Genomic DNA, 12509 nt, shown 5'->3' with positions numbered 1-12509 from the left:
TATTCATCGCCCAATAGACCCAATAGTTTGCATTACAATTTGATCCATAACCCAAATTTTTGTAAACATTTGATCCATGAATGTAGTCTAATAAGGATATTTCAATAAGTTGTCTTTGCCTTAAAAACGTACTTTATATTAATGTGACTTTGATCAATGACCCAATTTTTTTTTGACTTTTGATACATGCTAGCTTTGAAAAGTGGGACCAACTAAGATGACTTGAAGCTACAGAGGGCTTTGTTCTAACAAGGAAAAAAGTAGTCCGGTATAATTATATTTTTTTGCAAGCTAGCTTTGAAAAGTGGGACCAACTAAAATGACTTGAACCTACAGAGGGCTTTGAAAAGTGTGACCAATGTCCATCCCCATCCTGTAGGCTGTAGCATTTTAGGGTTTAGATCTTTCCCGGGTTTTTATATGGTAGCTTAAGGTTTATGGTTTGAAGTTGAAGGGTTAGTCGGCTAACCCTACGACTTCAAACCATAAACTCTTAAGCGTAGGGTAACGGCTAACCCTACGACTTCAAACCCTAAACCCTTAAGCGTACCGTGACTTCCGTCCCCCTCTTGTAGGCTTTAACATTTCAGGGTTTAGATCTTTCCTGAGTTTTTATATTGTAGTTTAGGGTTTAGGGTTTGAACTTGTAGGGTTCCCTAAACTTTAAGCTAAAATATAAAATGAAAATCAATTAGGTTCAAGTACTTTTTTAAATTAATTTTTTATAACTTTAATAATGGGTTTCACATCTTTATATATAATAAAGAAGGATTGTTTTTTAAACTATTTCTAGAAACAATTATGATGTGGCATGTCTACAAATTTTTTCAAAATTTTTTTATTTTATTTATGATGTCATATTCAATTAATAAAATTTAAAGATAAATAGCCCATTAAAATTTTATTTTATTTATGATGTCATCTTCAAGCCGAATTATAATATATCAATAACAAAAGTTATATAATTTTTTTTAGATTTTTATTGCTTTTAAAATTTATTAAAAATGCCCGGGTTGAAGTCGTGCTGATTTACTAGTTTTTTTATAATTTCAAATCATACTTGCAAGTTGATATACTTATTTCTTAATTATTAAAAAAAAGTTATATACATTATATTATTATTCATCAAACAACTTATAGATATTGTTTTTGTAAAAAAATTTGTCCATTTAATCACGCATCAAAAATCTCTTTCATCATTTTCTTACAAAATGCTTTCCCCTTTTCCTTGTTTATTTCTCGTCCCCGTCTTTTATCTTTAAATAAAATTTATCAAACAATAACTTCTAATCTATCATGTGTCCTGCTCATTCTTTTAATTAAAAAAATGACAAGATCGAAGAGTTCTTCATCAGGAAGTATGATTACTGCTCATTCTTCTAATTTTTAATTTACTATTGTATTATTTTTGTTTATTATTTTACAAGTTTTTTTCGAATCTATTGCAGAGAATAGAATGATACAAATCGAAGTTAAAGGAAAATCAAAAATTAAAGTTAACTCTAAAAAAGGGAAAATGCCGATTACTATTGATTTTGGAGATGGCTCAACCCAATCACCTGATTCGAATGATGAGGAAAGAACGAAAAAAGGTACAAAATAGTTTTTTTTTAATTAGTATCCGATTACTATTGTAATGCTTAATTTTGTTGTTAATAGTATCCAATTACTATTGTTTTTTGTTTTAAATTTTGTTGTTACTAGAATCAAATGAATATATAACGATTTAACTGTTTCTAGTTAGTATTTGGGTGCAGAAGAGTCAGTTTCATAATTAGGTTATTTGGGTAGCTAGTTAGAATCCAATTACTATATAATTCCTTTTTCTTTAAATCAGTTGATAACTTCTAAAGTTTGGGTAGCGCGTAGGTTTGATAGCTAAAGAGTGATCCTGGGGTCTTTTGGTCGAGCCACTCTGACCCCATCATTTTTTCTTTTAAGGAGTTGCCTCTTTCATCTATTAACAGACCACAAATGTTTTTGGTTTTGAGACCCAACCGAGAGATTAATGATGATTCGTATCCATCTTTCTATGTAGTAGCATAGCTTCTAAACGCAATATGTAAGAGGGCTGTTATTAGCTATAGTTTTTTTTCTAAACGTCACATCCAAAATGGTTTAAGATACAAGAAGCTCCAAAAAGCTCTTGCAACACTCAGCTTAAGGTTGCCATAGCCATGCCATACATAAATGTTAATAAGCAAGACGATACATTTTTTTTTAAATCTGATACACTATTAGTTGTAAAACTTGACACTTTTCTAGTTGTAAACCAGATAGACTTGTTTTTTTACAGAATGTCTTATTTTTATTTTTCTTATAGTGTTTTTAAATCATGTCATTACATCGTGCAGGCAAATACAAAAAGGTATCTTATGCCAAACCTAGATATGAATTTGTTTGTCGCAAAATTAATAAAGGTTTGTATATAATACCTCAATCAAATGTTTAAATTAAATATTTGGTTTAAATTAATATAATATATATTACTTTGATTATGGCAGTAAATCATAAAAAGAAACTTGGACGACCTAGACTTCGTAAAAGGAAATGTGTGCATATGGATTATAATGAAGAAACAGACAATGATAGTGGCGAAGATGAGGTAGAAGAGGAACAAGATGATGATGAACAAGATGAGGCAGAAGATAATGTCCAAGAAGATGAGGTAGAAGAAAATATTGAAGAAGATGAGGTAGAGGTGAATGTTGATAATGAACAAACAGATAATGAAGTAGAGGATCTTGGAGAAAATGATTTGGAAGAGGATAGTAATTGGGAAGAAGAAGAGGAAGCACAAATTGTTGACGAAGCAGAAGAAAGCACTGAATTAGAAAGTTCAGATGCAATTGAAGAAGATGAGGGATGTATCAATGAAGAAGAGGAAGTAGAGTTAAATGTCGATTTACAAGATGATGAGGACGAGGGATCACATTATGTTAAGAAGGATTTGAATGCAAACAAAAGGAAGGGTAGGAAAAAATTTCAGGAGAAACGGCTTTATATAAGGGCCTCCAAGAAAAATTTTTACTCAATTATGAACAATTTATCTAGTAAACAGAAAGCCGACATAAAGCAATTAGGGTTTGGTTCGTTGATTAAGTTCTCCATAATGAATGTCCCAACAAGATTAGCATATTACGTGCTAGAGAAGTTTTCAGCAAAAGATTCAATTTTGGAAGTTAATGGAAATCTTGTTTTAGTTAACAAAGAAAGGGTGCATGATGTCTTTGGTATACCTATTGGTGGTAAGAAGATACCTTACTGTCCTCAGGTAGATTTTTCAGAAAAAATTGTCAAAAACCGGAGGAAACAGTGTCATACAGGGAGATTCACATTGAAGGATTTAATGAGAGAAATGGAGGACCAAAAGACTGGTGGTATGCTATTCAAGCAAAAATTTTTGGTTTTTTTTGTGACAACCATGGTTGAAGGAATTAAGTGCAACACAGTGAACCAGAAGTTTCTACCATACATTACAAAAATAAATGAAGCTCGTGGTTTTGACTGGTGTGATTTTTTGTTAATTTGTTTGAAAGAGACTAAGAGAGGATGGCTAAAATCAAAAGAATCAGTTGACGAAAAGGCTGAATTCAATGGGCCTATAATGTTTCTTCTTGTATGTTTGTTATGATTATAAGTTTTCATTTTATGATTTATCATTCTTACATTTAATAATAATTTAAGTTTAATCATTCGTTGTCTTCTTTCTGTTTTCTAGATTCTTTATGCCCATGAAGCTCGAAAGCCTGAAAATTTTCAATTTCCTCTTTTCAAAAACTGGGATTTGGAATCCTTGAAGGAAATTGAAAAAGAAATTTCCAGAAATGGAGAGTTTGAAAAGGTTACTGAAGAAATCAAAATGGTACCAGTACCACATGAAGTTAAGAGGAAAAGGGCATCCGAGAGGCTATTGGAACGCAAAAAGATGATTCTGGAACAAAAAAAGGGTATGTATGATATATTTAGAACATTTTTACTTTTTCACAGTTTGTTTTTTAATTTTTATCATATCATTTAAGGTCTTGAGGATTTTGTCGATGAACAAGATGATACCCGAAAGAAATCTGAAGGTGTTCAAAATGAAGCAAGTCAGAAGCATAGTCAAGGTGAAGAGTTTGAATTTCATGGTTGCAATCCTTTTGTAGAAACTCAATCCCTTGAAGATATGAACTTTTTTAGAGTTGAAACTAAAATTCAGGTATGAAAATTTAGGATCTATAAAGTCCATTCCAGATTTTTTTGCTTATAACTAAATGATAATTTCAGCTGTATTATAATGACTTTATTAAACTGCTTTGCTGGAAATAATAGTTAACAACTTGGAAGTTCGGATGTTCTTCTTTAAATTATATGAACAAAGCTTTATGCCTTACCATTTGGGGACATAGGATGTTGTAGTTTCAGACATTTTGAATACATATTACATTATGTGAATTCTACAAGATCATAGAAACCACAGAGTATGTAAATATTATCAATGTATAGTTGTTTGTCATATTTAAGTAAGCTCAAGATTTGTCACATAGTAATTTTGATAGGTAAACTGGGTGGGTTGGGTAACTGGTATAAAACGGGTTAGGTTACAGTGAAAACAGGGTGAACTCATTGAATTGTCCACTGTTTAATTAATTATTTCAAAATGGGTGCGTAACTTGTCAAAATATTTAATTATGGCCTAAAATGGGTCTTACATAAATTACACGTGGTACATCAATTCATTTGTAAGGCAGTATAACTTACATATCTGTAACCTAATTTTAGTGTAAGGATTAGGTATAATTAATATTTTTTTACATTTTCTTGACAAATAATTTGTACGCTATAATAGGTTATTAGAAGAAAAATTCAAGACCGAATGCATATGAGGGAAACTCTGAACAAAGAGCTTGTGAAATTATTTCATAATGGATTGAGGATTCGGCCTTATGATGATGAAATCCTGCACCTTAAACAAATTTTTGAAGAAAACATTACAATGGAAGAATTTTATAATTTCTTACCTGAAGATGAATTTGGTGAGGAAGAATGTTTTGGTACAAAAAAAGGATTGAGGGAAACAGTCTTTGAAAAAGGTGAATGTTCAAATCCAAGACAAAAAGATGTTACTGGTCTTGATGAAAATTTTGAAGGGGAAATCGATAATATTGCTATTCAAAAACAAGATCAAGTTCAAAATAAAACTGTTAAATCAAGTTCAAAAGAAGATCAAGCATTGGCAGGAAAAACTAAAAGAATTGAAGGTGTTCGTGAATGTTTGAAGCAAAAAAATCAGAATCCACTTGAAGACATTCAACACAAACAAGAAAAACAAGATAATAAGCAAGGATGTCAATCAAAAGCTGTTGAATCTACAGTTGACAAGGTGGGAGATGAACAACATAGCATGCGAAAAAAAACTAACAGAATTGAAGTTGATCGTGAATCTTTGAAGGAAAAATATCATAATTCACCTGAAGCCATTGAGCATAAACAAGGAAATCAAGATGACAAGCAAGGCAGTCAATCAAAAGCAGTGGAATCTAGCTTTCAAAAGGTAGGAGATGAAGGCCATGGAATAGGAGGAAAAAGTACTAGAAATGAACTTGATTGTGATGGTTTGATGGACAAAATTCAGAATGCAACTGAATCAGACCAACGAAATCTAGATAAGAACAAAGTCGACAGAATTGAAGCTGATCGTAAAATAGGAGAAAAAAGTATTGAATCTAGCGTTGACAAGGTAGAAGATGCAGATCATAAAATAGGAGAAAAAGTACTACAACTGGACTTGATCAGCATGACTTGATGGACAAAATTCAGAATCCAGCTGAAGCGAATCAAGGAAATCAAGATAAGATGAAAGTTGATCAGCGAAGAAAAATTGATCAGATTTTGAATAAGTTGAATTCAAAACGTACCATATTGGAAGTTAATGGTTCTGAAATAAAAAAGAAGTCAGGTGTGCATAAAAAGAAAAAGGTTGATCCTTTTTTACCAAGTTTTGACCTTGGATTTGACTCACCCGATAGCGTTGAAGATGGAGAAAGTCATGGACAAGGAGACTTAGATGAAACTCCGAAGGTGAAAGATCTCAAGTCACTGCCTGACACTGAAAAAGTTTCTCAAAATATATCGCAGATGCCATTTTTGAAGGTGTCAAATTCTGAATTCTCTGACAAAGGGTTTGCTATTAATGAAAATAAAGAAAATCTTCCCAAACCCTTTCCAATGGTTTCTTATAATCCCATCTTAGAGCAAATTTAGAATAAACAACGTAACAAATTTACTAGCAATCATCTTACATCTCCGTACTATATGAGAGAAGTTAAAGTTAATGAAATTTTGAATTCGGTTGAAGAGAGAGTTTCAAGTGCCATATTCTCAGCTAGGTGTAATCCATCGTAAGTTAAAAAAATTTCTCTCTAATTTCTGTTGTTTTATTTATGTTTAACATATATTTTTAAATAATTAATATGAAATTGCAGTGATCCAATCTTTAAAATGGATCAATTCAAGACTCTGAGAGTTGTTTTTGAGACAATGAGGCCTGGACATATGATTATTGCCCAAGTCATTGATGTATGGACTTCGATTTTGAATTATGAAGAAACTAAAAGAGACATGAAAGGAACTGTTAGACTATTTTGCCATACTAATATCATTGTAAGTTGCTTAAAAATTTATCTTTTTAGATATAGATAAATGTATCATTGTATACAATACTAACTTTTCCATTTACATATAATTTTTCTGAAATAGTCACCAAATATGATACAATTTGATTCTTCAGCTGATAAACAAATGCAATATGAAATTGTATTTTCAAACAGGATTGCTGATATTTTGAAACAATATGGGTTGAAAAGTTTAAAAAATGTTGATTTGGTAACACTACTTCCTTAATTGAATTTAAATTTTTTATATACTCGTATTCATTATTTAATTTCAATTTATAAAATTGTATTTTCATGATCAGGTTTTCTTTCCCATGGTTTCTCAAGTCTCTTACTATGTGATTGTGTTCAAATTAAAAACGAAAGAGATTCACTTCCTTGACAGTCGAATTCATGAAAGTGATGATGTTGATCTGATATATGGAACCTACCAAAGAAGGCTGGTAAGTCTAATACCGTTAACTGTTTGAGATTAAAAATTAGATGTTCTGATTATTAACCCTATGAGAAAAAAGAAAACTTTTAACTCTTTCAGATTAGTAGTTAAAGACCATTCTATATCATTCCTTGATATTGTTTGTATTCGTTTAAACTCCTTGATGTCAAATTATGTGCCCCACATATTCAGCCTTTCTGGTACACAAAAGGCACACTTAGTTGAGCAAACTCATACCTGTTTTTACTTAAATCCCTCAAGACACTTTATTAGTTTTGGCTTGTTATTTATGGTTATTCATTGGCATGACAAATATGACTAATTATTATCAAATATTGATAGGGTATTGATGTATTGATGTAATAAACTTTATTCTTTCATTTTCAGAGGGAACTTTTTGATACATACATGGCTATTGAAGAAGCTGTTGTAACCAACTTTGTACAATCAAAACCCGTCATTGTTAGGATGAAATGGAGAACAAAGAGAAATTTTAATGATTCTGGGATTTTTGCAATGAGACACATAGAGGTATATAAAGGAAATGGTTTGTACAACTTTAACAGTGGGTTTGTGAATGAATCCGTGATAAAAGGGAATATTAGACTTCAACAGAATCAACTGTATTAATTGAGGAAAAAGTATGTGACAAAGATGCTTACATCAGATTTGAATGAATTGCATAAGAATGTGACAACTGAGGTTGAAGACTATTTTAAGATTCCAGAGTTTATGAGAAGAATCCTTGAGAGCAAGTCTTCGGCCGAAATTGATGACAGGGTTAAGCAGACTATGGAAATTGTCATTACCCAGTAATACCTATAAAAAATTAGATAAATTAATTTTTTCTTTGTTGTATTTTTTACAGTTTTGTTAGATGATTATAATTTATTGTGTATGTGCAGGTGATTTTTTGTTATGTTGACGGATTAAGAAGACCATGTTGGATTTCATATTGGAGCAGTTTAGACTTACATTTTCTCTTGATAATTTTGATGACCAGTTTAGATAATATGTAATATGCATTAGTTACATTTTGCATGACCAGATAGAGGGGTTATTGACTTGTTCTCTATTAGCATATTAAAAACTAGCTAAATCACAACTTTTTTTGTTATCGTCTAAGGAATTTGATACACTTATATGCTGATACTTTTTTATTTAAATTTTTGATACATTTTTTTAATTCAGACAATTATACGTCAAATAACTTGATAAAAAATTGACAAAACAAATATCAAATTTAATTTTTTTATGGAGTACACTTTCACAACCAGTCCATAAGTTAAAGTTCTGAAGCCCAACTAAACCAATACATTTTTTAAGAGACTTCCTTTTGATTGGCAATCACTGGAGTAGAAGGCGAATCTCTAAGATCCCAAAACACAATTTCAGGCACTTTCTCATACTCATGACTCTTAAACTTATTGCGTTGGTAATACTTTCTGCAGTCACCAAGGTCTGATCAAGTTCCATCCACAATAACATAATGCAAAAGCTCCATTTTGGACGAATTACTTATAAATGTATCCTTCAAACAATCAATACACTTTACTTGATCTGGCCACTGATATAATATAATGGAAACCATCACATAAACATATATTGTTCTTCAAATACTAAAACAACCTTCATAAGCAAAATGACCTTCAAAAGTTAATATATTGTGGAAAAAAAACAGCTTAAAATGGTTTTTAACTGTCAACAGTAGAACATAAAATAAAGATTGAAATGAATTACAAAACAATAATGGAAAAATTGCTTCATTCAATAAAAATCTATTGTCCTCAATTTACTTCTTTTTGGAGGCTTTAAGAGCTTCAGCCTTGGCTCTTTTTTCTTCTTCCTCTTTTGTTTTCTTCGCACAATTTCTTTTGTCATGAAAAGTCATCCTTCCACAACTTGCATATTTTCGTTTATGCTTCATTGACTGTTCCATTGCAATTTCCTTTGAACTCTTTAATCTTCTTCCACAACCTTTGAATCCTTCTACTTCTGGGTTTTCAATTTTTCTTTCTGCAGGTTTTGTCACACCTAAGAAACTTTCAATGATCTTATCCTTGTTCTTTATTCCAGCATTTGTAAACCCATCTTAAATCTCACCTTTTAATGATCTAACTTTATCAACAAATGCTGAAAGCATAGCTTCATCATTTCCAAACAAGGTCATGCAATTCTCAACAATGTAATGAGCTTCATTTGTTAGCCTTTCAAACTCTTCATTTGATTCTCCATACCTTGTTCTTCTTGTTCTCATTCCTGGAAGAATTAGATCCTTTCTCCAACGCCTAATAATGTACTTTTCTGGTATTTGTTCAATACCGTTGGCCTTGAACATGCAAAAGACATGTCTACACAAGAAGCCATAACGTTCAAATGTCTTGCAGCTACATACAACTGTCTGATCTGCTCTGTTATGTATCAACTTAACAAGCAACACAACAAACAAATTAATACACTTGACTGAAACAAATTAATACCATTCAGAGATATAATTAATTATTCAGTGTCATATGATGGATCCAGATCCAGATTTCAGATGTGGTCTTTTCATGGAGTTTAAACATATGACTGAAACTAGCAGAATGATGTTCAATTGTTCAAATTTCAAAAAACTTTTTCTTTAAATAATGATACACTTTTATAATATAATATGAAAATTTCAGAAGGTGGAAATCGTAACACTCATTCAAGTACTCATATTTATTATTCATATATCCAAGATAAATGCCTGATACTTCAAATAAACCTTCCTATTCCTACGTTACTAAACTAATATCTCTCCGCCTTGGGCAAGATCACATATTCACATGTTCAGGTGTCACCTATTTGTAGACAACTAAGTAATGTAATTTATTCCAAAGTCACTACCTGCAGATTTATTCAACTAGTGCCAATACACAACTTACTCTAAGTGAGTTCTATAATTAACATTCTGTGCCATAAAACGACGACCTTCTTAAAAGAAAATAGATGTTAAACACATCAGCACATATAATCCCAATAAAGTCTGTTATGTACAAAACAATTCAACATAATATGAATAAAGAACAATTTTTCTAGTTTAAAAACTATAAACAGTAGAAGTACCTTGAAAATAAACGTCTTTTTAACTCTTTCATTGTTGGATGTACTTGCAGAGTTTTCTTGATCTTTTGAAAATAAGGCTCTATTTGTATCCTCAATTTCTTCTCCCTCTACAGTTCTTAGATCTTCAACTTCTTCTTCGTCCTCTTCAACACCCTTTTTTTTTCCTTTTCTTCTTCCTCTTTTCTTCTTCAACAGACTTTCCAGTTCTTTTATGCATTTCTTTTATTTCTCTAATCAAAATCACATCAACACCTTCTTCTGAATTAACAGAAATCTGAGCACAATCATAAATGGATATTTGAATCTCATTTTGAACAAGTAGGAAGATTGCACGGGTGTAGACATCACATGCTTGTTTTTCGATATTAAGACGCGTTGAAAACCGTGTTGTTTTTATAAGAGATTGATGATCCAAAAACTCTAATCTGCTTTCTTGCTTCTCCATAGCCGATTCATATGACAACATAAAATGAACCAAAGTCGATTTCTCAGTTGTAAAGTTGCTGAAAAATGAATTCTCGCTCTCTGACCTGGATGTGGTCCTCATTAAACCCGACATATATAAGTCTCTAAAATACGCTGGTATCCATGTTGATCTGATGCTATACATGTGAGTAAACCATTCATGATCCTCCAAATCAAACTCCTTTATTATTTCAAACCATTTCTTCTCAAACGTATTTGTATCTATCGACAAATTCCACACTATATCATTGAATTTCTTTTTGAAATCTGAATGCTCAAACATATCGTTTCCCACCTAGATATTCAAAATTCATTAGTGAAATTTACTAAAATCATAAAACATGGAATAAACATCCTAGACTACCAGTAGTATGCTACTTTTTTTTGAATAAAAACACACTAAAAGTAATAAACAGTCTGATAACTATCATGATGCAATTAACAAAACAATATCAAAAGCTACACAAACAAGCAGATTCATTTACCTTTGATGGAAGCTTTTGCGTAATGTGCCACATGCAAAGCGTATGTCTTGACTCTAGTAAAACAGCCTCAATTGCTTTCTTCATTGCAGGATCTTGATCCGTAACCACCATCTTCGGTTGGCTGCCAAATGCTTGCAGAAATTTTTTAAGTAGCCACTTGTAAGAATCTGACTTTTCGTTGTGCAGCATGCCGACTCCAATTGATACTGTTTTTTTGTGGTTATCAATTGCGGTGAAAGGTACAAATATTAAGTTGTACCTAAATTAATAAAAACGCAACAGTTAGATTTGCAAACTACATAGTAAAAATATGTAATAGAAATTTTCATTTTAAGTGCACTTACTTATTTGTCCTATATGTAGCATCAAACGAGATAATGTCTCCAAACTCCTTGAAGTTCAACTTAGCCGTTTCATCCGCCCAAAAAAGACCAGCAAGATGTTTGTCTTCTACCTTGTAATTGAAAGAAAAAGCTCTGACACATTGTAATGTGTTTTCCATTTTGTTAATCAGCATCTGGGCGTTATCTAATCCTATAAAACAATCTATGGCAGTTTTATGGTTCTTGAAATCTGTAACTGTCCCATGGGTTTTTTTGTATGAACCTTGAATGTTGCTATATATATGGTGAGCTCTTCTTGCCCCTATGTTTGAAGTGGATACCTTATGTATGAAATTAATTTCGGCAAAACCTAACTGTCTTGATTTCTTCAATAAATGCCTATGTTCTTTTGGAACCATTTGGTGATTGTGTCTTGGCTCAAATGTATCTAAAACATATGAGTCACCTCCTTCAACAATCTTGAAAATAGCTTTTGCTTTGCAACCAGTAACATGTATTGATGAAGTCCGCTGCCTTTTCTCAACACTTGTTGTATCCCTTGTAACACCTCGAGTGTTTCCTGCCTTGTTACACAAAAGATACCTTTCCTTCACTATTCCACTCAGTAATTTCTTTTGTGTTGACTTTCTAATGTCAAAACCTGGATGGTAAGAATATCTTTCATACATCTCAATACATTTTTCTAGACTCTCAAAAATATCTCCTTTAACTGGTATGAACTCCTGTGGTGCATCTGGATAAATAACTGGATCTTCTTCATCGTATGAAGAAAACCCTGAATTGTTGTAAGAAGTTCTTGTAGATACACTAAAGGAACCTGTAACAAAATAGGAATATTGTTGTATTTATATTATCAACTTACAGGTTACAGTTATACTAACTTACCTATGCATAACCTACATAGTTTACACATGTGTAAGTTTTACTTATTTTAGCTTACACATGTCTAAGTTATATATTTTAGATGTTTAAGTTATAAGTTACATAGTTTACATGTGTAAGTTACAAATTACATAACACTTTATTATAGTTA

At 31.6% G+C, this 12509-nt stretch overlaps 2 protein-coding genes across 2 annotated transcripts; one reads left to right on the top strand and one right to left on the bottom strand.

Moving 5' to 3' along the window:
* Positions 1-1516: 1516 nt before the first annotated feature.
* LOC122611030 (kinesin-related protein 4-like) lies at positions 1517-8001 on the top strand. The gene is made up of 13 exons (XM_043783982.1): positions 1517-1592; positions 2355-2420; positions 2505-3619; positions 3722-3950; positions 4023-4201; positions 4832-5755; positions 5803-6164; positions 6468-6645; positions 6742-6867; positions 6959-7099; positions 7480-7623; positions 7735-7904; positions 7998-8001. The coding sequence occupies exons 1-13, from the start codon at positions 1517-1519 to the stop codon at positions 7999-8001; spliced, it is 3714 nt and encodes a 1237-aa protein (XP_043639917.1).
* A 412-nt stretch (positions 8002-8413) lies between these two features.
* LOC122611029 (protein FAR-RED IMPAIRED RESPONSE 1-like) lies at positions 8414-11243 on the bottom strand. Its single transcript, XM_043783981.1, has 6 exons — positions 11133-11243; positions 10427-10942; positions 10183-10368; positions 9196-9421; positions 8889-9108; positions 8414-8537 (listed from the first exon to the last, which is right to left on the bottom strand). Exons 1-6 carry the CDS (start codon positions 11241-11243, stop codon positions 8414-8416), a joined length of 1383 nt encoding a protein of 460 aa, XP_043639916.1.
* Between the last annotated feature and the right edge of the window lie 1266 nt (positions 11244-12509).

Source organism: Erigeron canadensis, chromosome 8, assembly GCF_010389155.1.
Source record: "Erigeron canadensis isolate Cc75 chromosome 8, C_canadensis_v1, whole genome shotgun sequence".
Lineage (NCBI taxonomy): Eukaryota > Viridiplantae > Streptophyta > Magnoliopsida > Asterales > Asteraceae > Erigeron > Erigeron canadensis.
This window is presented reverse-complemented; position numbering and strand designations above follow the sequence as displayed.